This window comes from Silurus aristotelis (assembly GCF_946808225.1).
Source record: "Silurus aristotelis genome assembly, chromosome: 19".
In the NCBI taxonomy this organism is placed as follows: domain Eukaryota; kingdom Metazoa; phylum Chordata; class Actinopteri; order Siluriformes; family Siluridae; genus Silurus; species Silurus aristotelis.
The window spans coordinates 12,532,988-12,557,583 of NC_139592.1; the positions used below are offsets into that span (position 1 = coordinate 12,532,988).

The 24,596-nt window shown below is 39.3% G+C and overlaps 2 protein-coding genes across 3 annotated transcripts; one reads left to right on the plus strand and one right to left on the minus strand.

Moving 5' to 3' along the window:
* Positions 1-5,448: 5,448 nt before the first annotated feature.
* Positions 5,449-7,314, minus strand: LOC310741874 (uncharacterized protein). The gene is made up of 2 exons (XM_083570265.1): positions 6,973-7,314; positions 5,449-6,887 (listed from the first exon to the last, which is right to left on the minus strand). The coding sequence occupies exon 2, from the start codon at positions 6,487-6,489 to the stop codon at positions 5,779-5,781; it is 711 nt and encodes a 236-aa protein (XP_083426391.1). The 5' UTR covers positions 6,490-6,887; positions 6,973-7,314; the 3' UTR covers positions 5,449-5,778.
* A 6,924-nt stretch (positions 7,315-14,238) lies between these two features.
* On the plus strand, positions 14,239-20,020 carry sla2b (Src like adaptor 2b). Of its 2 annotated transcripts, none has more exons than XM_083570249.1 (8): positions 14,239-14,537; positions 16,188-16,305; positions 16,602-16,698; positions 17,172-17,258; positions 17,915-18,018; positions 18,313-18,450; positions 19,071-19,200; positions 19,323-20,020. In XM_083570249.1, the coding sequence occupies exons 2-8, from the start codon at positions 16,215-16,217 to the stop codon at positions 19,459-19,461; spliced, it is 786 nt and encodes a 261-aa protein (XP_083426375.1). In that variant the 5' UTR covers positions 14,239-14,537; positions 16,188-16,214; the 3' UTR covers positions 19,462-20,020. The 2 variants fall into 2 exon arrangements, with proteins under 2 accessions (XP_083426375.1, XP_083426374.1); XM_083570248.1 differs by having other exon boundaries at positions 14,240-14,537; positions 19,068-19,200.
* The last annotated feature ends 4,576 nt before the right edge of the window (positions 20,021-24,596 follow it).

A 24,596-nucleotide genomic window follows, 5' to 3' on the forward strand; every position in this document is an offset into this window, starting at 1 on the left:
ATGTTTAGTGGAATTATGACCCAAAAGTTCTATTTTGGTCTCATCTGACCACATGACTTTCTCCCATGACTCCTCTGGATCATTCAAATGGTCATTGGCAAACTTAAGATGTGCCTGGACATGTGCTGGTTTAAGCAGGGGAACCTTCCGTGCCATGCATGATTTCAAACCATGACGTATTACCAACAGTAACCTTGGAAACGGTGGTCCCAGCTCTTTTCAGGTTATTGACCAGCTCCTCCCGTGTAGTTCTGGGCTGATTTTTCACCTTCCTTAGGATCATTGAGACCCCACGAGGTGAGATCTTGCATGGAGCCCCAGTCCGAGGGAGATTGACAGTCATGTTTAGCTTCTTCCATTTTCTAATGATTGCTCCAACAGTGGACATTTTTTCACCAAGCTGCTTGGCAATTTCCCCGTAGCCCTTTCCAGCCTTGTGGAGGTGTATAATTTTGTCTCTAGTGTCTTTGGACAGCTCTTTGATCTTGGCCATGTTAGTAGTTGGATTCTTAATGATTGTATGGGGTGGACAGGTGTCTTTATGCAGCTAACGACCTCAAACAGGTGCATCTAATTTAGGATAATAAATGTAGTGGAGGTGGACATTTTAAAGGCAGACTAACAGGTCTTTGAGGGTCAGAATTCTAGCTGAAAGACAGGTGTTCAAATACTTATTTGCAGCTGTATCATACACATAAATAGTTAAAAAATCATATATTGTGATTTCTGAAATATTATTATTTTTTTTTAGATTATGTCTCTCACAGTGGACATGCACCTACGATGACGATTTCAAACCCCTCCATGAGTGGGAGAACTTGCAAGTGGGAGAACTTGCAAAATAGCAGGGTGTTCAAATACTTGTTTTCCTCACTATATATATATATAATGTGTGTGTGTGTGTGTGTGTGTATGTATGTATGTATACTGTATGTATATTTGGCTGTCCAAATTAAATAAATAAATAAACTTCAGATAAAAATATCTTTAATCAGTAAACTTTTGTTTTATTTCTGCGCCAAGTCTCAAATCAAACACCAAAATCCGCCATGATTCACACAATTAACCCTCTTGTTTTGTGGGGTTTTCCCTCATAATGGTAACACAAACTTAAATTACTGTCTTTATTGATCATACAGATAAAAACAATACATCATTCAAATCTGTAAAGTGTCTATAATTTTCTATATATAAGCTTCCTGACTTGACTTAAAGCGGTGCAGTCTCTCCGGTATCACCTCATTAACTGTCCGTGTGGAAACATAGCAAAGGCTCTTTATAATGTCCACACATCTCTGCACTGATATAGCCTTTATATTTAACCACTGTATATATGCTTACATATATATCACATGCTGTACATATGATACATGTTTAACACCTCCAAGCTGCCAGTTTTGGGCACCTGAGCAAGCCCTTAACTCACTACTGCTCATTTAGTAGAGTCGCTCAGGATAAACACTTCCAACAGAAAGTGGCTATATCTCGCTATCTTTGTCTCTCTATTTTATCCATCTAATTGTCTCTGTGTCTCTTTTAGTAAATGTCTCTGTCTCACTGTATTTGTCTCTTTTGCCGTCTCTCAATTTGTTTCTCACTCTTTCTAAAGCTGTGTCTGTGTCTCTTTGTCTTTGTCTTTCCTGCTTCTTCACATGTCTAACAAAGTTTTAAGTTTTTAAATAATGCCATTAGCGATCTATGATGAAAGACTTCCCTGGTTCGTTTCTTACCTCTAGTTTCATATTGAACATTATAAGAAGTTTTTAAAAACAGAACAATGAAAGGTCATTAAAATTGGTTGCTGGCAAATCATGGTATATGAGTGGTGAAGGTGTTGGAGATGTGGTTCTTGTACCTGAGTCACTTCTCATAGACTTTGAGTAACTGAGAGAATGAACAGGAAGGAGAAGTTTTGACCCTCTACCATCATGATCTAAGAGGAAACAGTGGTCTCTTAACTATAGAAAAACCAAGAGTCCAATAAGTAAAGGCTTGTTCGCCGCCCCTGTGGTAGTGTAGTGGTTAGTAATGCGGTCTCTGATATCTGAATCACCCAGTTCGATTCCTTTTTCTTAGCTTTCCTTAAAATTGTTTAAAAAGTTTAAATAAAGAACTATAAAAGTCGACTTAGTTTTGCATATATAGTGAAAAATATATGCGAAACTTTTTCAATTTTTCTGAGACAGTGAAGCATCAGGTCTTCACAGCCTTTGTTTAGTCAACCACCCCATTGCTCACCACTTTCCACACAGCTTACCCAGTGTTGGGGACAAGCCAGATTTTAACTAGCGACCTATTGAGGCAAGGCTTTTACCACAAAGCCGTCAAGTCCTACAGCTCAACTTTGTTTTTTTGTGGGGTTTATCCTTCGTTTCATACCAGCAAAGCAAGCAATTCAGAACAGACATAAACACAGAAAGCAGAATTCAAACCCGGAACCCCACCAACAGCAAAAAAACAGTCTTATTCCACTGAACCATCAGGGGGGACAGGCTGCCAAGCATCTTTAGAGCAGGTCTATCTATACTTTCAACCCACTTAACCCACTGAGCCACCACTGCTGACAAGCATGTGTGCTTTTTGGAGGGCTCATCCTTTGTTTAATGACAGCGCAGTAAGAAAGAAGGCATGTGGGACTGGATTAAAAACCTTATCACCAGTGTAGACTATATTTAGGCACAAGCATTAACCCACTGAGCCAAGACAGACAAGTGCTTTTTTTTTGGTGGGGTTACCTTTCATTTGGTCCAGGAGTTAAATTTACCAACACAGAAACCAGCTTGAACAGAAATCGAACTCTCAAACTCATCCTCATGGGGATACTGACATCAAGCCACTAGGCTATCACAGACAATGAGTACAAGCCCTCCTCTTGTACTGGTTTATCTTTCCTCTGAGCAAAGCAAGCACCTAATGCAAAAAAAAAAATAAAACACCCAGACTAGGCATCAAAAGCTGAATAATACAATCATGGTGGTTCTGGGCTTAACCCACTGGGCCATCATAGCTGAATGAAGAGACCAAGACTTGAACCCTGATCCACTCTTTTACAAAGAAATGGCCGTAAACCACTGAGCCATCATAGATGGCAGCAGCCCCACCCCTTTTAATACCAGCAAAGCTTTACTCTAAACATAGACAGGGAAATAGATCACAAAGAAAACAGACCACAAAGTGAACTCCAGTTGGCACCATCAGGGAGGTACGTACCTACACCATCTGAGCCAAAACAATTGTAGAAAAAAGTTCAACTCTGTTGAGTATGAACAAAGCAAACATGGAAAGTGTTAGTTTAAGTGTTTCAGGAAGAGGTAGGTCTACAACTGTCGCTTGAAGAAAGCCAGAGACTCCGCTGTTCATACATCTAGGGGACGTTCATTCCACCAGCCCGGTGCCAGAAGAGAGAAGAGCCCTGAAGTATACTTACCTCTCATCCTGAGAGAAGGTGGTACCAGTCGAGCAGTGCTGGAGGATCTCCGACAGCGTGGTGCAGTGCGAGGTGTGACGAGGTCCCTGAGGTAAAATGGTGCTGGGATGACCAGCAGATGTGGACCCCCTCAATGTTACCTGGTATGAGCGACCTTCCAGGTAGAAAGCAAACCATTTTCATGCTGCTCCATGGATACCAAGGCTCCTGAGGGTGGACAAGAGAGTCTTGTGGTTGACTGTGTTTTATCATGGTACAAGAATGACCTCAGTGGTGCAGGTGTTGGACTTGTGGTTCTTGTACAGTTCAGTCATTTCTCGTAGGGTGGTGGTAGTAGCTTGGTAGTTAAGGCTTTGGTTTTTGGGTCAAAAGGTCACAAGTTCCAATCCCAACAGTAGCAATCTGCCACTGTGCGCTCGTGCCAGGCCCATAGCCCTAATTTGTTTGGTTGTAGGTTACACTGGAAAAGGGCCTCTGCCCAATGCCTTAAGTGGACATCTAATTGCGGTCTAAATGCTACCGTCATGAATGGAGAAAAAAGAAAAAGCACCTTTTGTATCTTTTTTAGACTCTTGAAGGTATATCAGTGGTGCAGGTGTTGGAGATGTGGTTCTTGTACCTGAGTCACTTCTCATAGATTTCCAGTTGCTGAGAGAATGTACAGGAAGGAGAAGTTTTGACCCCTTTACCATCATGATCTAAGAGAAAACAGTGGTCGCCTAACTATAGAAAAGCCAAGAGTCCAAAAACCAAAAGCATGTTTGCCTCTCCTGTGTTGGTGTAATGGTCAGTGAAGTGGTTGCTATTATTTGATTTACCCGGTTCGAATCCTACCGCTTAGCTTTCCTTTAAATTGTGTAAAAAAATTGTTTTGTTTCTTTTTAAAAAAGAACCAAAAAAGGTCCTAAAAATCAGGTTCTTGCAGGAGATCCTGTGGCTCAATTGGAAGAGCTTTGCCTCTGGGTTGAGAGGTTGCCGGTTCAAACCCCAGCCAGGGCTCAAAGTTAAGAATGTGGAAGGTTCCGGTGACCGTAGTGAAGAAGGTGTCAGAAATGGCTGCGTTGGAGGTGGACGGTTTCGGAGGGTGTATCCTGGAGCAGGGGGGCAATATCCAGGCATCTGCCCCCCTGCGTGTGAGAAGCTGAAAACAGGGGGTTATAAAGCAAAAACGAACAAAAAATTATCGACTTAGTTTTGCATATATAGGGAAAAATTCTGCCAAAAACCTATCACCCTCACTTTTTCCTCACAGCCTTTGTTCACAGTCAACCAAACCATTGCTCACCACACACTACTTTCCACACAGCTTACCCAATGTGGGGACAAGCCAGATTCAAACCAGCAACCTCTGAGCTCAGCGGCAAGGCTTTTATCACAAAGCTATCAAGTACCACAACTCACCTTCTTTTTTTGGGGGGTTTATCCTTCGTTTCATGCTTCAAAGCAAGAAATTCAGACCAGAGAGAAACACAGAAAGCAGGATTCGAACCCTGAACCCCACCAACAAAGAAATACCAGTCTTATTCCACTGAGCCATCGGGAAGGACCGGCTGTGATGATTGATTGGAGCAGGTCTATCTTTTCTTTCAAACCATCAACACAAGAATATAATGCTAAAGACAGACGTAGGAAGCAAAACCATATCGTGACTAGCAGGAATCGAACCCTGATTCACGCCATTAGCAAGGTATCAGCATTAACCCACTGAACCATCAGGAAGGTCAAGTTGGAAAACTTGTTTAGAGCAGGTCTATCTTTCTTTTTAACCCATCAAAACAAGAATAAGTCAAGTCAAGTCACTTTTATTGTCATTTCTACTATACACAGTTGTACACGGTACACAGTAAAAATGAGACAACGTTTCTCCGCAGCCCTGGTGCTACACTAAACATCATAGAGCTACAACACAACACAAAGCTACATAAAGTGCATCGAGTGCAACCTAGTGCAAACAGTGCAGACAAAAAAACAGTACAGACAGACAGTGCAGACAGACAACACAAGACAACACAAGACAAGACAAAAAAACAAATATAGCGCCGACCAGTAAACCTAAAAACTATACCCGGGAGTGAATATAACCAGAACAATGTAGTGCAAAAAACAGCAGCAGTCAAGAGGTGCAAAGGACAGCATGTAAACAGTATAGTGTAATAAAGTGAAAGGTGCAAAAAACAGCAGTAAGAGAGTGGTACGGTCAAGTATAAAAAATAAAAAATAAATAAATGGTGGTGGAATGGATTAAGATGGGTAATGAGTGTGTGTTGAGTGTTTAGTCCAGGTTGTACAGTTCGGTAACCCACATTTGAGTGTGTGTGTGTGTGTGTGTGTGTGTGTGTGTGAGTTCCGTTTCAGTCCTGTGTGTTAAGAAGCCTGATGGCTTGAGGAAAGAAACTGTTGCACAGTCTTGATGTGGTGGCCCGAATGCTTCGGAACCGTTTTCCTGATGGCTTGAGAGTAAAGACTGTGTGTGACGGGTGTGTGTGGTCATCCACAATGCTGTTTGCTTTGCGGATGCAGTGTGTGGTGTAAATGTCCATGATAGAGGGGAGAGAATCTCTGATGATCTTCTTAGCTGTCCTCACTATCCTCTGTAGGGTTTTGCGATCCGAGACGGTGCAGTTCCCAAACCAGGCAGTGATGCAGCTGCTCAAGATGCTCTCAATGGTCCCTCTGTAGAACATGGTCAGGACGGGGGAAGGGAGATGGGCTTTCCTTAGCCTTCTCAGGAAGTAGAGACGCTGCTGAGCTTTCTTCGTGATGGAGCTGGTGTTGAGTAACCAGGTGAGGTTGTCTGCCAGATGAACACCAAGGAATTTGGTGCTCTTGACGATCTCCACTGAGGATCCATCAATAATAAGTGGAGATTGCTCGCTCTGTGTTTTCCTGAAGTCCACATCCATCTCTTTGGTTTTGTTAACGTTCAGAGTCAGGTTGTTTGCTCCACACCAGGCTGTTAACCGTTGCACCTCCTCTCTGTATGCTGACTCGTCGTTCTTGCTGATTAGACCCACCACGGTCGTGTCATCGGCAAACTTGACAATGTGGTTGGAGCTGTGCATTGCTACACAGTCGTGAGTCAGCAGAGTGAACAGCAGTGGGCTGAGCACACAGCCCTGAGGGGCGCTAGTGCTCAGTGTGGTGGTGCTGGAGATGCTGTTCCCGATCCGGACTGACTGAGGTCTCCCAGTCAGAAAGTCCAGGATCCAGGTACAGAGGGAGGTGTTCAGGCCCAGTAGGCTTAACTTCTAAATCAGGTGCTGAGGAATGATTGTGTTGAATGCTGAGCTGAAGTCAATAAACAGCATTTGTACATATGAGTCCTTGTTGTAGAGGTGGGTGAGGGCCAGATGGAGGGTTGTGGAGATGGCATCGTCCGTGAAAGGTTCGGACGATATGCAAACTGCATGGGGTCCAGGGAGGGTGGAAGCTGGATCTTAATGTGCCTCATCATGAGCCCCTTGAAGCACTTCATCACGATGGGTGTGAGGCAGGAGACAGTAGATTTCTTCGGCACGGGAACAATGGTCGTTGTCTTGAAGCACATGGGAACAACGTTACTGCTCAGGGAGATGTTGAAGATGTCAGTAAAGATACCCGCTAGCTGTTCTGCACATTCCCTGAGCACTCTGCCAGGAATGTTGTCTGGTCCAGCAGACTTCCGTGGGTTAACTCTGCATAAAGTTTTTCTCACTTCAGCTGTGGTTAGACAGAGCACCTGGTCAGTGGGAGGAGAGGTGGTCTTCCTCGCCTTCACGTTGTTCTGTACCTCAAACCGGGCGTAGAAGTCGTTCAGCGTATCTGGGAGGGAGGCGTCATGGTCACAAGCAGGTGATGTTGTCTTGTAATTCGTGATTGCCTGGATGCCCTGCCACATGTGCCGAGTGTCTCCACTGTCCTGGAGTGGTTGTGGATTTCAGAACCGGTTTAGAGCGTCTGATGAGCGGTCTGTATGCTGGAATTAACATAACAGAGCAATGGTAGATACGCGCCGGGGATTTTTGTCTAAACAAGATCCAGTGTGTTCGCTCCTCTCTTTGCAAAGTCCACATGCTGATGGAGTTTAAGGAGCACAGTCCTGAGAAATCCATGGTTGAAATCTCCGGCGATAACAAACAATCCGTCGGGGTGAGCATTCTACAGGTCGCTAATAGCGCTGTAGAGTTCACACAGTGCCTTCTTAGCATTAGCACTGGGAGGAATGTACACTCCGACAATGTAAACAGTGGTGAATTCCCGTGGTTAATAAAATGGTCTACATCTAACAGTCACAAACTCCACTAGCGATGAGCAATAGCATGAGACAAGCAGGAAGATGTAGGAATCAGGAATTTAACCTACCTTATGACTAGCAGACAGAAAGCCAGGTTTGAACCCTGACCACCAACATTAGCAAAGTACCAGCCTTAACCCACTAAGCCATCAGAAAAAAACAGGATGGGAAGCTTGATTAAAGCAGGTCTATCTTTCGTTTCAAACCATCAACACAAGAATTTAACGCTAAAGAAAGATGTAGGAAGCAAATACAGATGTAAGTAGCACAAGTTGAACCCACATTGTAAATAGCAGGAAGAAAGCAGGATTCGAACCATGATCCCCACCACCGGTGAGATACCAACGTTAACCTATTGAACCATCGGTGAGGACAGGCTAGGAAGCTTGTTTAGAGCAGGTCTATCTTTCTTTTTAACCCATTAAAAACAAAAATATATCGCTAAAGAAAGATGTAGGAAGTGAATCCTGATCGTGACTGGAAGGCAGAAAGCAGGATTCGAACCCCAAACCCACAAGACACCTGATTTAACCCACTGAACCATTAGGAAAGACAGGCTGGGAAATTTGTTTTGAGCAGGTCTATCTACCTTTAAACCATCAACAAAAGAATATAAAGCTAAAGAAAGATTTAGGAAGCAGGAACATAACCTACATCGCAACTAGCAGACAGAAAGCAGGATTCAAACCCTGATCTTTACCATCAAGTCAAGTCAAGAGGCTTTTATTATCATTTCTACTATACACAGTGGTACACAGTACACATTAAAAACGAGACAACGTTCCTCCGGAACCCTGGTGCTACACTAAACAACAACAAGCTACATAAAGTACATCGAGTGCAACCTAGTGCAAACAGTGCAGACAAAAAACAATACAGACAGACAGTGCAGACAGAAAACAAAAGTCAACACAAGACAAGACACAAAACCTGAGATAGCGCCAACTAGTAAACCTACTGTATACTCTGAATATACACTACTGTATGAGGAGAACTGTAAAAACTATACCCGGGAGTAAATATAAACAGACACAATGTAGTGCAAAAGACAGCATGTAAACAGTATAGTATAATAAAAGTATAGTGTAATAAGAAACAGTAACGGTGCAAAAAACAGCATATAAATGGTATAATAGAGTCAAAGGTGCAAAAAACAGCATGTAAACAGGTAGAGTATAAATAATAATAAATAAATGATGGTGGAATGGGCTGAGATGAGTAATGAGTGTGTGTCGAGTGTTAAGTCTAGGACTTCAGTGAGGCACCAGCCTTAACCCCACTAACCATGGAAGAGATCAGATTGGGAAGCATGTTTAGATGATGCACAAGCCTTAAACCACTGAGCGACCACTGCTGAAAAGCATGTGTGCTTTTTGGAGGGTTCATACTTTGTTTCATGCCAGCGCAGTAAGAAAAAAGGCATGAAGGACTGGCTTTGAAACCTTATCACCAGCGTGGACTATATTAAGGAACATGTTCAGGCACAAGCCTTAACCCACTGAGCTACCACAGAAGTCCTTTTTTTTGGTGGAGTTATCTTTCATTAAAAACCAGGAAATCAAGAAATTAATTCAACACAGAAAGGACAGAATTTAAATGTTTTCAGAGCGGACAAGGTCCAGAAGTTTTATATACCAACACAGCAACCAGCTCAACCAGGAATTAAACTCTCAAACTCATCCTCGTGGGGACCCTGACATTAACCCACTAGGCCAGGGGTGTCAAACTTAAATTCACAGTGAACCAAAATTAAAAACTGGGACGAAGTCGTGGGCCAAACTCAATATTTATTGAAAAAGTTTTCCGTCTCTCCAGATCTGTAAAGTTGAACCTTTTCATATGGAACAACCAAAGTTTAATATTATAAACACATGAGAAATTTTATTTAAAATAAAACACACATCAGTGGTATTCGTTTCTTACACTCTCTCTCTCTCTCTCTCTCTCTCTCTCTCTCTCTCTCTCTCTCTCTCTCTCTCTCTCTCTCTCTCTCTCTCTCTCTCTTCTAGACTTTCTAATTCCTTTTTTCACAGGGCAACAACAAAACAACTAATAATAATAATAATAATTTCCTTCAATTAAAAAAAGCAATCATTCAACCATTAACAGTTCATGCCTTAGAGTGGAAAAAGTGCATAAAGACAACATTCATTCGAGCTCAGTTTTTACACTCTGATTTACTCTGATTGGTTGAAGTCAGATACCTGCATCTCTTCTTAGATACAAGTGCATCATGTCTGGGTTTAGGCTCTGAGCTGAGGAAATCCTCAGGATTGAGTGAAGATACCAGTCAATCAGTGAGACTCTTGAGTGGTGTTTTGTTCATCTTCATTAAAGAGAACAGTTACACACACAGATATGTGCTGGTGAACACAGAGAGATTTGAGCAGCTTGGGCAGGGAGTTGGAGCAGTGTGTTGGGGAGAAACATGGAAACTGTGCAGCACACACAGAGTCGTACTTTGACTTGAGCGTGTCTCTACACTGGAGTTCAATCAGCTCCATTTGGAGGTTGGTTGGTGCGCTTTCCACGTCAACCACAAACGGATTACTGAGCAGTTCAAATCTGCATTTCTGGAATTCAAAGTCGGTAAATCTCTGGGTAAATTCAGCGCTGAGTAGGCGGAGTTTTTCAGCGGTCTTGACTGACGCGCCCGCGCACTAACAAAGCATTCTGGGATTTGTAGTATTAGCGGTGTATGCGCTATATACTGGCAGGCAGCTCTAATACACACTTGATATGATCTCGCGGGCCAAAAATAATTACCTGAGTTTGACACCCCTGCACTAGGCTATCACATCCATCCATCCATCCATCCATCCATCCATCCATCCATCCATCTATCTATCTATCTATCTATCTATCTATCTATCTATCTATCTATCTATCTATCTATCTATCTATCTATCTATCTATCTATCTATCTATCTATCTATCTATCTATCTATCTATCTATCTATCTATCTAATCTGATGTGAGGTCCAGTTAACAGCTAAAACAGGTAGCAGTAATAACTACTTTTTACTTAAGTACATGTCAGAGCCAAAACTTCTTTACTTTCACTTGAGTAAAAAAGTATAATCAGTACTTCAACTTTTACCAGAGTATTTTAAATCTGTACTTCTACTTAAGTAAAGGATGTGTGTATTTTTGCCACCTCTGGCTGCTAGTCATCTTTTCTCCCTGTTTATCAACTTGGTTGTGAATCTGTATTACAAAATCTTTTGTGTCCTGCAAAGGATGATCTTTATCTGAGAAGTTTTTTTTTATATTAATAGCTTTAGAAATGTTTGTTTTTACTCAAGCGATTTAGGCTTGAAAATGGATATATATTTTTTTCTTTTCTTTTATTTATTTTTTTTTTTTTTCAAATAATTTCCTTGTTTACATTTCATCTGAAGTTTGTTTCTTTTTTACAATTCATTTCAGGAGGGGAAAAAAAAAACTTTTAAAAATCATAAACTACTGTACAGTAATCAGTTAACTTTTCTCAAAAGAAGAGTTTTCTGTAGTTTTGCAGAAAATGTCAAAATATTGTTTTGAATACTGTGGTGCACTTTTTCCAGCCAGTAACAAGTCATCTCTTTCTGCATCTGGCCACAGGTGGTATGCAGCTATTTATAGATTTGCAAACCAAAAATTCTGCTTACTCTGATAAGGGATGTTCAACTGCTGAAGCCATTTTCCGTTGACTCTCATATCTACGTTGAAGCAGTCAGCACTTATCTTTTTTTTTTTTTTAAATGTGATTTCTGTGGGATTTTACTGTACAGACTAAATAACAGTGGTATGTAGACCACAACACTATATGTGTGAATTTGGTTCCACAACATATAGACACTTTTCATATTTAACACTCAAATTTTCCTGTTTAAAATCGAATTTGTTTCATAACATAACACAATATTGTTTTAACTTGCTTTGGAAGAAAACAACTGGGAAAGATCTCTAATAAAGTCACCCACCAAACACACATCTGTAAAAACTCAAAAGAAATGAGAAGGAGAAGAACGTGTAAAGACCGGATGCCTTAATATCCATTATAAAGGAAGGCAAGAGATGTTTTTTATGGGATTCAGGTATCAGGTAGAAAAAACTTTAATTTACTCATATTTATTTTATATTTTGTATTTTGATTAGATCATTAAACCTATTATACAGTATATATAAAATTTATTTTTAAAACTTGAATTCTGTGTCTTGTTTTCTTTAGAACTTGATGTTTACAAATAGTACAATTATATGAACAACAATGGAATTAATAAAATAATAAATACACTTCATGGACAGCAGTATTGGAGCATCCGACCTTTTCATGTGGCAGAATTCAATTTTCTTTTCATTTGAACTGAGAGACCCCAACCCGTTCCAGCATGACAATGCCCCCATGCATAAAGTGAGCACTGTAGTTTACATGGAATAAAGTGGAAGATCTTGAGAGTCCTGCTAATGAGCCCTGACCTCAACCATACTGAACACCTTTGGTATAAATTGGAATGCTGACTGCATCCCATAATAACCTGGCCTCTTCCCAGATGAGTGGAGGTTCTTATAACAGCAAATGGGGACTTAATGGAATGGGATGTTCAAAAAGCACAAATGACTCTCATGATCAGGTGTCCACAAACTCTTGTCCATTCAAGCATAATTAAGAAAATATATTGGTGACATTATATTATGATCATAACAAAGGGCAAGAAGTGCCCTTCCATTTTTTTATGATTGTGTGCACCAAATCCAAAATATCTTACAAATCGCCAATCATATACTTTTTATATGCTTTACATTTACTCGTTTTCACATTTTTAGAGATTTTGGCCAAAACCAAGCAACAAATTAGCTTCTGACTTTATAATCATATCATATACAACCATCAATCATAAGATTGACATTATAATATTATGACTGGTGACGTGATTAACACTGATTATCTCTTCATCATAGCACCTGTTAGTATGTGGGGTATATTAGGCAACAAGAGAACATTTTGTTCTCAAATTTGATGTGTTAGAAGCAGGAAAAATGGGCTCTCATAAGGATTTGAGTGATTTTGACAAGGGCCAAACTGTGATAGTTACATTACTGGGTCAGAGCATCTCCATAACTGCAGCTCTTGTAGGTTGTTCCTGGTGTGCAGTGATCAGTATCTATCAAAAGTGCTCCAATGAAGGAACAGTAATAGTTAATGCTCGACGGGTCAGGACTGTTTTGGCAGAAAAAGAGGACGAACACAATATTAGGCAGATGGTCATAATGTTATGCCTGGTATATATTACAATATTTATTCGTACTACCTCGTTCTTTCCTCCATAACATAAAGTTGATGTGTTGTATTTGTTACACAACTTTGCATCAAACTTACTTTTCAGCAGTTTGCTCTCTGAGAGGATCACAGTTTAAAAAGAAATCATCAGTTAAATCATAAACACATTCATTTTGCAATGTGTTTAAGCTATAGTGTATTACTGAGATCTGTTACAAAGAAACAGTTGTTTTATTATGCATGTATTTCAAATATAAAATAGGATTTTGTCATTTGTATTTAAAAGGGTTAATGAAAATTGCTTCATATTTTGTATCAAAATACTCATTTTGTATTTTTGTTGTTTTAAAATATTGTAAAATACATTGTAAGAAGTCTACATGATGACATTATAAAAATGCAGCCTCTGATTGGTGCCTACTCAGTATTTTGTCCAAACTTGAGATCAGAACGGAAAATTGATTCATATGGAAAAAGGTGGTGGAGGTAAGAAACGTACAGGCTGCCAGCTTTCAAATATGTATCCAATGATTGATAAATAAATATTTGATTGCTGAATATTGTACTGTAAATGAAGTAGCTAATTAATAGGATCGTGATTTTGCATCCCATTGCATGAATGATTGCCTGACACATAATATATTATCATATCTATGATTAACAATCAAATGACTAATTAGTTAGAAACTAGTAGCTATGAATACAGGTGCCTTTAGTGACAGGATACACTTATAAGTCATTCGCAAACTGTTAAACATTAAACTGTTGGTTACTTTAAAACTAGCCTTCATATGGGAGATTACAGAGATTATGTATGTGAATATTTGATCTGTTAACTGGTTGCATTTGTCAGATTTATTGCATGAATGCCAGAGAAAAGGAAAAGATCAAATAGGCCAATGGATGGAAAATTGTAAAGAAATATCATGCTCCCTAAAGTATTTTTTTTTAGTATTTTTAAAATACAAAAATAAAATTGTGTAGTTTATTTTGATACACTTAAAGTTAAGGTATTTGGTATTCAATTTTAAAATACGTTTTGATGTATCTTTGCTTAACCCTGACTATAATTACTGATACTGATTTTTTTCATTCTGTAAATGTGAGTGTATATATTTTTCTGTGCATCAGTTCACAGGAAACTGCTGCTAGTGCATGTTGTGGGTTTGTGTGTGTGCATGTGTGTGTGTGTGTGTGTGTGTGTGTGTGTGTGTGTGTGTGTGTGTGTGTGTGTGTGTGTGTGTGTGTGTTATGCATAAAACCTCAGTGTGCCTCAGTGTGTTTTTCATATCTGTGAAACACAGCAGGATTGCCAGTTTCTTAGAGCACATACATCTTTCTACTGCAGGATTCATCAAACGCTGCCTTCATTCGAGGCCTGAATTTTAAGTCACCTTGTGTCTCTAACTTCACACTTGTCTACCAGTCTGACTTACCACATCATCTACAGGGGCAGGAGTGAGTTGTTTTTAAGACTTTTTTTGATGTTTTTGTAAAACTCGATCATAAACCAGTCAAAAGGCGCTGCCACTGAGGAGAAACAACAGGCATCACTAACTTGGCAGAGAAATGAGGTGAGTTTAATCTTAAAGCACTGATTAGGTTTGCTTTGAAAAGCACTAATGTTAAAAAACATGAATGTCTAGTTAAGAGTGAAACGAAGGTGTAAAATAAAGCGAAAAAAATATTAATCAGCTGGGGTTTGGTGGTGAAATGGTGCTTTTAAAAACAAAACTTTGTTTTTATGTTGTTTTAAAGAGCTTGACTGTTGATTTTTAAGAATGCATGCTCATGAGATCCTGTGCCAGAATGTGCTTACAAATTAATAGACTGCTGTTTTACCTAATTATTAGGTATAAATAATTAGTACTAATAATTACAAATGTCAAAAAGTTGCATATAGATTTTTTCCAGTTATAAACACCAAAACATTGTGTCATTTATATAAGAATCTTTATACATGTGTCAAATCTTATGATTTGTTTGATTTGATCTTTTGTTCCTGAAGTAGTATGTATTTGTAGGTACTGTTTTTATTTTTTTATCGCATACTAGTGTCTCATACTAACTCCAATAAGGCTTTAGATTTCATTATAAAGTTCAGATTTCTTAGCTATACAGTGTACATATGTATAAGGAGTCATTTCGATTGGAAACTTCGGATAAGGGCTTATCTCATATGCTGTGGATGGAAATTGAAATGAAAGTAGAGCAGAGTAATGTTGGTCAGTTCGGCTTGAATTATTTCAATCTCTGTCTTGGACTGAGAGACTCTGATGACCCAGCGATACCATCTTTCTGACAGGTGGTGATTCACTCATCTGTTCTGCAGCAGTTCTTTATTCTGCATTAGAAGTGTGCTACTGAATATAATTCCATGTGTCATTATCATCAGCAGCGGCATGAATTAGCAGTCAGAGAAAAATTAGCAGAAATCCTGTGCCTTGTCCTTCTAAATGAAGGCATTGTTTATCAATATAGAATGTTCCAATATGCCTTTTCTAGCGTATGCATATGTGTGTATGCTGTTGTAGTGTTCAACTGCGGGACATTATCGTGAAGTAGCTTTGCGGAAATAAATAGATTGAGAATATAAATAAGTCCCTAATGAGCAGACCAAATGTAAATAAATGAATAAATAAATAAATAAATAAATATTTCTTTCTTTCGACTCTACGCCTGCACTGATGGACCGCTATTTTGCGTAACCTCCAAAAGTGCTTGCAGGAGCTATCAGCGGCTCTGGGAAACATGTCAGCAACATCATTGTGGCTTTATTCATTCTAATCCCTCATCAATAACCATGTCTGGAAATAACAAAAAAAAAAAAAAAAAACTCGTCATGCAGCCTAATTGCACTGTTACGAAATATTCACATGAAAGCCTTGTTTATGGCGCTGACGCATGTAAAACCTCTCGTTTATCGAAATGTTTTTAGTGCATTGGTGTCGTTGCAGATAATAAGTCAGACGTAAGCGTTGTACGCGTTCTATTTTTAGACCGGACTTGCCATAGTTAACAAAGATGTGTTTGTGATATTGAAACTGTGGTTGGAAAATGTTGGTCAAAGTGAAAAGGCAGTTTTAGAGGCTCCTTCCTCCGATTCTTCAGAATAACTGACAATCGTTTTTTGAAACAGTTTGGAAAGCTGATTTGAGATTTTACCACATGCCTTCGTGGTACTTTTACCAATGTGCTATCTCTGTATTTCTGTTCTATTCTAGTCTGCAGTTCTGTTGATCAGGAGCATAATGGGCAGCAGGCCAAGCAAAGGGAGAAGAAGCAGCATCCCTCACGCATCTCGACTCGATTCGGATGAGCTCGCTGAGCACCACACCATGGGTGAGCATTAGCCTGCCAATACACCAAACCTCCTGAACAAAATATGGTTTTATTGAAGTTCTAACTGGACCAACGTGAAAATGTTTTGGACGCATGACTGGAAGGAAAATCAGTGATGATGCTGAAATGCTGTACATATGATCACTGATCTCTGATCGCAGCTCAGTAATGTGTATGTGTTTGAGAGCAGGAAGAAATACAAAGGATTGTTTGAGCTTAAGAAATGCAGTGATGTGGTCAGGTGATGGCAGTTTGCTGCTTCATTTAATCTTTCTCTCTTTTTTGTCTGTTTTCAGATAGTAGGTATGCCCTGGTTTCTCTGTTTAACTACCCATCAGGAGTTCCATCAGACGCTCAGATCAGATTTGGGGAAAGACTCAACATGCTTTCTGAGTAAGTGTGTGTCTCTTACATTTAATGTATACAAAAGGCCCTGAAATAGGATGAAATGTTTCTGTCCCTGGGTGCAGAAATAGATTTATTTATTTATTTATTTGTATTTTTTTAACCATAGTCTTTTACCATCTCTGAGTCTGTTTTCAAAAACTTTTCATTTCTGCATCAGAGTATACTCAGAATTTGGCACGTGACACAGCATGAGTGTTTTTTTACGTCTCTGAAAGAACAGTATGAGCATCGGGGTCTATATTAAGGATTGTCTTAAGCGTGTTTTAAAACAGCAGAGCAGCTCACACACAGTGTGATGTACAGTATGAGTTCCTTTTTGAGATGCTTGAAAAACAAAAACTAATGAAGCAACAGTGAATGCGATCAATAAAAAGAAAATCAATAACAAAATAAAACGAATATGTCATAACTGGTGAAATAACTAGAGTCACATATCTGTATGCGTGTGTGTATTACAGTGAAGGCGAGTGGTGGAAAGTGAGCTCTTCAGCTACAGGAGTGGTGAGCTACATCCCCAGCAACTACACGTGTAAAGTGTTTAACAGGTACAGTATGGACGTTTGACCTGCTGTTTACTATTTTATAGCCATTGTAATGTTTTAATGGAATCCCGGGCACATTACTGTACTGATGTGGGCTGCAGTTTTACAATTGAGTCATGGGTGATGTCATGTAAATGATGTGAGGGTCTTCCACAGAGGGGGCTCTAGTCACTTTCCAGTGAGGGGTTTTAGTTTACTTCATTTAGAACATGTTTGAAGTTTGTTCATAAAAAGGGGGGTAAATCGTGTGTGCGGGTTAAAGGTCACAGCTGTGTACAGTACGTAGAACTCTTTCCACATGTGTACAGTTCTCTCCATTGCAGCACTGATCATCTGCGTGGTGTTTATCTTTCTCTCCCTCCACCTCGTTTTCTTCCTTGTCGTTGTATTCATTCTCGGTTTCTGTCACCCGGCCTTTTGTCATCCCGTGTGTTCTTTCACACTTTACCTCTGCAGTGCCCCACTTTGTCTCTTACATCCGTTTTGTTGAGAAGGGGTTTTTAGCTGTTAGTTGTTATTGTCAGTATTCAGCTACCCTGAGTTCTAATAAGGTACCTAAGGTACTTTGCTTTATAAGGTACTTTAAATTCTGGCTTTATAACTGTGTCTCTCTCTCTCTCTCTCTCTCTCTCTCTCTCTCTGTGTGTGTATACGTGCAGGTGGCAGTTTGTAGGTCTCAGTAAACAGAAGGCAGAAGAGCTGCTTCTCAGCCCTCAGAATCATCCTGGATCTTTTCTCATTAGAGAGAGCCAGAGCATACCTGGTGGGTTTTCTCTCTCTCTCTCTCTCTCTCTCTCTCTCTCTCTCTCTCTCTCTCTCTCTCTCTCTCTCTCTCTCTCTCTCTCTCTCTCTCACACACACACACACACAATTTTACATTTACCCAGTATAAAGTATATGCATTCCTGTGTAATGTGATAACAGTTATAACAGATCTGTTTGTTTCTCTCTCTCTCTCTTTCTCTCTCTCTCTCTCTCTCTCTCTCTCTCTCTCTCTCTCTCTCTCTCTCTCTCTCTCTCTCTCTCTCTCTCTTTTCCTCCATCTGTCACTCTGCAGGTGCTCACTCGCTTTCAGTGCGGTTCGAGCGTCAGTCCATCAAACACTACCGTATACGAAGCATAGAGAACGGCTGGCACTTCATCTCCCCCAGACTCACCTTCCCTACACTCACTCACCTCGTTGAGCACTATTCTGGTAAACAAACAAACAAACAAACAAACGCAAGCACGCACGCACGCACACACACACACACACACACACACACACACACACACACACACACACACACACACACACACACACACACACACACACACACTGATACTACTATTTCAGTCCATTAATTCCATGGACATATTTAATAAGGGGCAATGAATACTACATTTGTATAAACCTCATCTTAATCTTTTTTTTTTTATTAAAGCTGCGTGGTTGTTTTTCTTTTTCTTTTTTTAAGTTTCCTTCTGAGAAATGTTTCCATAAAGTCTAAACTAGCAAATATTCCTATTTCCCACACTCTCTCTCTCTCTCTCTCTCTCTCTCTCTCTCTCTCTCTCTCTCTCTCTCTCTCTCTCTCTCTCTCTTTCACACACACCCACACACTAATTAATTTGGATATATATACACATAGGTATTTATTGTGGATGATTTTCAATAAAACAGTCTTGTCATTTAAACCTATTGGGTGTTTTATAAGGACGTAAAACAAAAAAGAAACACACGCTGATTTTTAGGGGAATTACAGAAGCATTGATGTGTGATTCTTATGTTGATTGTGTTTTTGTCGTGTCTGCGTGTTCCTTTCGGCTCAGAAGTGTCTGATGGCCTTTGCTGTATATTAAAAGAGCCGTGCTTCATTCAAGGCTCCAACAACGTTCCAGTTGTGAGTGGCCCGCCTCCTGTCTCAGTCAGAAAACCCACCATCAACTGGAAAGATGTCAGCAGGTGAGAGAAAACACACCCAAGTGGGAACAAAAAGAGAGAAATCTGAAGTGTTATAACTGTAGAAAATGCAAAAGATGTAATTAAATTAAATTAATCCCATCTGTTACTCAATTTCTTTTTAGCTCAATGATCTTTGGGCCCCCAAAGGAAGGAGTTGAAGAGTCGTTTGTCAGCGAGGGGCTGAAGCAATCCATTAACTCCTACCTTTACATGACTGAAAATGGCGAATGTGGAGAATGTGCCGGAAACTGGGACACATGACCTCACAGCACGTGTGAAAGAAAGGAGACGAGTTAAGGCCGAGACTGACGGCTAGACTTTACTGTTCCTCAGTTCCTGCTCAGACAAGCTTCCCACTGACACACACACACACACAGATCAGAGGAAAGGCTTGGGCACGGACAGTACAGGAGTATGGTAACTGACAACTGGTTAAGCAGAAGTGCAGAACATTTGGAAATGAAGACACAGTAGTTTCCTGTACTCCAGACTGTATCAGTCCCTCTTCACTCATCACACTTGTTCCAGTGTGGGTGATGGAGATTTCAGCATCACAGATTTTTGTGTGGACTTTTTCCTGAGGATGTGATCAACAAACAGAGATACAGAAGTGGGAGGCTCAAAGCGACTTGTGTCACGCAAACACTTCTCAAACTTTCTCAAAAGTTTTATCTCTTGCTTATAAAAAAAAAAAACGTTTTTTTATTTAACATTTACAGATCATCTGTAAATTCACTGTGTTCTTTGTACAGATTGTTGATTGTCCCAACACTGCAGTCACGTGTTTTTTAATGCTGCTTAAAGAAAAAAGCTTCAAAAATGTGTCCTCTCTTTTTTTTGCTCATCTTATTATATACCTGGAAACACACACACATTTCAGTCTGCTCCAGGAAATGTTTGTGTTACAGAGAAAGACAGAAAGTAAACGAGCGCATGTGCGTTTGTGTGCATGTGCATTGTTGTGGTAACCTGTTTCCTGTGTAAGAAAGTATTCACACCTCACAGTTCAGGTTAATTATCAGTCGCCTCTGAACTTTCCACAAGAGTGTTAGTAGTTAGTAAAGTCGGGTACTGTTGTAGGTTGAGGAGACCTGGGCTGCAGCCAGGCTACTCAAGATCTTCCACTCCAATCCACGTAAAACATATGTTCATGGAGCTGGCAACAGGTTTGGGTCTCCTAGTAAAAGTTAAGGGAAAAATTTCTGTTACTGCATCTGATAACCTCGTGTACATTTGTGCGCATCTGAAATTGTGGTAACAGTTTAGGGAGAAAAAAAAACAAAACATATGTTTGGAAGTCAGGTGTCCCAGTACTTTTGTCAACATTGATTGTGTGTGTATAATATATATATATATATATATATATATATATATATATATATATATATATATATATATATATATATATATATATATTAATGCAGCACGCATTTGTTTTTAAAACATTTTATCTAGAAAAAATAAATACATAAAAGTGGCAAAATTAAAACCTTCAACACAACACACATTTATTCGCGACGTCCTTTCTTTACTCTGATATATTTTTTAAATTAATAAACTCCACCAAAAAATATTTTTTTATCATTAAACATTTGTTTTAGTAATGTGCCAAATCTCAAACCAAGCACCAAAATTGGGCGATTAAAACCACCCATGTGGAAAACATAGCAGAAGTTCCATTTGGTGTCCTGAAGTTTAATGTGATTTAAAACACCATAATTACTTTAAAACATTTTTTATGCTCTATGTTGAATTATGGTTTTACTACTAATAAAAATACATTTGCATGAAGCATCCATATATATCAATGGCCATTTTTATTAGAGTATTAATTAATTTAAAGTACATTTAGAATAGATAAAATGTGCGATTAAGTTGTGATTAATCACGAGCTAACGCATGACAATCATGTGATTGATCGCAATGAAATATTTTAATTGATTAACTGATTTTGATTATTGCGTTAACTATTTTCCCAAAACACAAACTTAAATTATTGCATTGAAAACATTTTTTTAATACTATGTTCTCTTTATGTTCTATGACATAATAATTCACGAGTCCATTCAGGTGAGATTAAATATGATTTCTGACCTGTTTAAGCCTGGACTCAGGTATTTTAACACAGATGGTGTTGGGGGTATCAGTAAACACTGTTACAGTAAAATGCTAGATGGCAGTGTAGCTCCATTACAGCTATATTAGTGTTCACTGAAATCTCTTCTCTATATGTCAATTACTGTGTGTGTGCAGCACTAGACTGAGCTAAAGATGCTCACTTGTAGATGTTACACATTATATAATAATATTATTTGCATGTACAACATCTTGATGTCAGCGCATTGATTATTATAGGTGCTACAGCGCAAACTCGACGCTGGCCAAAGAGTTCATAACAACAAAGTCAAGGCTGATTTTGGCAGTAAATTGTTTGCCTGATTGACAAAGGGAGATTCACAATCAGCTCCCTAGTTCATTTGTCGGAATCAAGAGAACGACTATTTTAAGAGCAGTGACTAGGTTCCCTTAATGACATCACATTTTCTAAAGCTTTTCAGCTTTGAGGGGAAAAAAGAAAGATGAACTCTCAGCCAAGTAGCTTGTTATTGTCAATATTGCTGTCAGATAACTTTTAAAGTTATCGATTTTTAACTGCATTTGATTTCAAGAATCTGTAAATCATATTACAAGAACGAATTCACATTCAAATTGAACACACCGGCGACACAAGTTATCTACACTTCTTTATTTTTACCTGATCACAATGTGACTTGTGAAGTGACTTGAAAAGGGATGTAAGAAAAAAGTGAAAATTAATAATCAAGAATTACACAATTAAAGAAAGGCCAGTTAGTTCAGGCGTGTTGCTCAATCTGCTCTCTTTTCTGCTGCTTGATTAGGCTCTTATTGATTAATATGCTTGATAAACATGTTCCTTTTGAATACATATAAAAAAAAATAAAGCATTAACCACAATAACAAATAAAAAGAAAATTGAGGGGGCATTGGGGTGGAATTTACATTATTGAAACAAAAATCTGTTTTTCCAAGTGATCCCACACGTTTAATACCAGCACTTACCACCAGATGGCGATTCAATCACTGTAGAATATACTAGTGTAGTGTGATGTAGTGTTACCAGTATAAAGTATAAATATAGTATAAAGATTAATTATAAAAGATACATTATAAAAGATTTATGTACAATATATGAAGAGATTTAACACATACATTAAATGTTTTAAATGTGTGTAGCAGTGTGTGTGCAGATCAGTTAGAGTGTGTGTAACAGAATTTGTGCAGGTCAGTCATTGTGTGTAACAGCTTGTGTGTGGGTCAATAAGTGCATGTTACAGTGTGTGTGTGCAGATCAGTGAGTGTGTGTAACAGCGTGTGCGGATCAGTGAGTGTGTGCGGTTCAGTGAAAGTGTATAATTGCATCTATGGGTCAATAAGTGTGTGGAACAGCGTGGGTGCGGGCCTGTGAGCGTGTGTAACGGCGTCTACGGGTTAGTGAACACTTGTAACAGGGTGCGTGTGTGTTACAGTTTTATTTTATAATCACAGTGCAATAATTGATAGAACATTGTTTTGTTGAATTATCAGGAATCCGGGTGAAACTTGGAGGCTTGTATCTTCTATTGGCATACCATGCACCCTGTGTTTGTGTGTGTGTGTGTGTGTGTGTGTGTTTGACAGACGAAAAGAGAGATTAATGCACAAGCCAATACAAACCTGAATCTGACCTCTTCAGCGACATCAATACTAATCACAGACCACAGTGAGACCATCAATAACTCGCATTAACGAAGAAAAAAAGTAAGAATACAAATGAGTGATTTGCAGAAAAATTATCTGACATGCACGCGCACACACACACACACACACACACACACACACACACACACACACACACACACACACACACACACACACACAAACAGCAAGGACTTGCTGATCACATCTGTTCATCATCCACTGTTATTGTTCCTTCCCAATAATCACGGTTTTATAGAAGATCAAAACAGTCCAAAAAGACAATCTTGACAGCGCAGCTCATTCCTCAACCCTATTCTTAGGCATAATAAAGTGCTGCACCACAACTGATAGCTGCACTGTTGTATGATTATAAAAACATGGTTACTTGAACACGGCTTTGTAGAACAATGCTGTTCCTGACGAAACAATGCATATGAGCATCTCTGACATTACGACTTACACAAAACCACCAAATCAAAACATGACACTCTGAACACAGTGATGTTTATATTCATCTCCATTCACGCTTCACTAACAGGCCTGACTTGAGTTAGAGTCTAGAGTCATGTTAAAGTCATTTTAATTCCACATGGACTTTAAAGAATGCCTGAGCAGTTCTTTTCCGCCTCAGGCTACATGTGTATATGTATATACACTGTACACTGCTTATTGATCTATTGCAAGTCAGTTGTTCCTGAACATCTGGATATCCTCAACTTTTTATTACAGTTTAATTACTATGACTGCCACAGACCAAACACAATGATACAGAACAGCAACTGTTGTGGAACGCATTAACTGCTTGCTGTCCGAGCGGAACTGAACTCCGAACAAGGGCTTTATTGAATGCAGATGCACATGGAGGGTAATAAATCTCTGACAGTGTTAATAATAACTGGGAAATACAATCAAGTCGCATTCAATAATCTAACAGCAGTAACTGACAAAAGTATAACGCTGTTGATCTGAAATTCAGGTGAAATGTGGAAGCCTGTATCTTTAGACAGATGATATCAGTGCACTATAACTAAAAAAAGGCAAAAAGGGATTTAAACGGAAAGTCAATAAAACAATTCACACATGCAGCTTCAATGTGAAATCAGAAAATATATATCTGAAATGTGCTCTTTCCTAACAATGTCTCTTGCAAACAATACCAATGCATGCACAATGCATATGAAAGCAGGTTTACATTTAAATACTCCCACACAATGTTCTCACTCAAGCGTAGAAATGTCATGCGTCATCGGTTCAATCTATCTGAAAGCAAGCTCATCATCCAAAAATAACAAACTTTATGGCGCCCGATTAGGCATAACATTATGACCACCTGCCTAATATTTTGTTGGTCTGCCTTTTGCTGCCAAAACAGTCCTGACCGGTTGATCATTAACAGCAGTAAATTCTTCAGCAATTTGAGCTACAGGAGTTTGTCTGTTTGAATCGGACGACATGCCCAGCCTTCGCTCCCCACGTGCGTCAGTGAGCCTTGGCCGCCCATGACCCTGTCGCCACTTCATCACTGTTCCTTCATTGGAGCACTTTTGATAGATACTGACTACTGCAGAACAGCAATCCATTGTGTTGTTTTTTGTTCATTGTGCTAGCTTGGGGGTTTCAATTTAGCGGTAATGTAT

Excerpts from the sequence above, each read along its gene's own strand:
- LOC310741874 (XM_083570265.1), bottom strand. The coding sequence starts at position 6,489 with ATGCACAGCTCCAACCACATTGTCAAGTTTGCCGATGACACGACCGTG.
- sla2b (XM_083570248.1), top strand. The coding sequence starts at position 16,215 with ATGGGCAGCAGGCCAAGCAAAGGGAGAAGAAGCAGCATCCCTCACGCA. Across the intron at positions 16,306-16,601 it reads CGCTGAGCACCACACCATGG|ATAGTAGGTATGCCCTGGTT; the intron begins GTGAGCATTAGC and ends GTCTGTTTTCAG. Across the intron at positions 16,699-17,171 it reads AGACTCAACATGCTTTCTGA|TGAAGGCGAGTGGTGGAAAG; the intron begins GTAAGTGTGTGT and ends TGTGTATTACAG.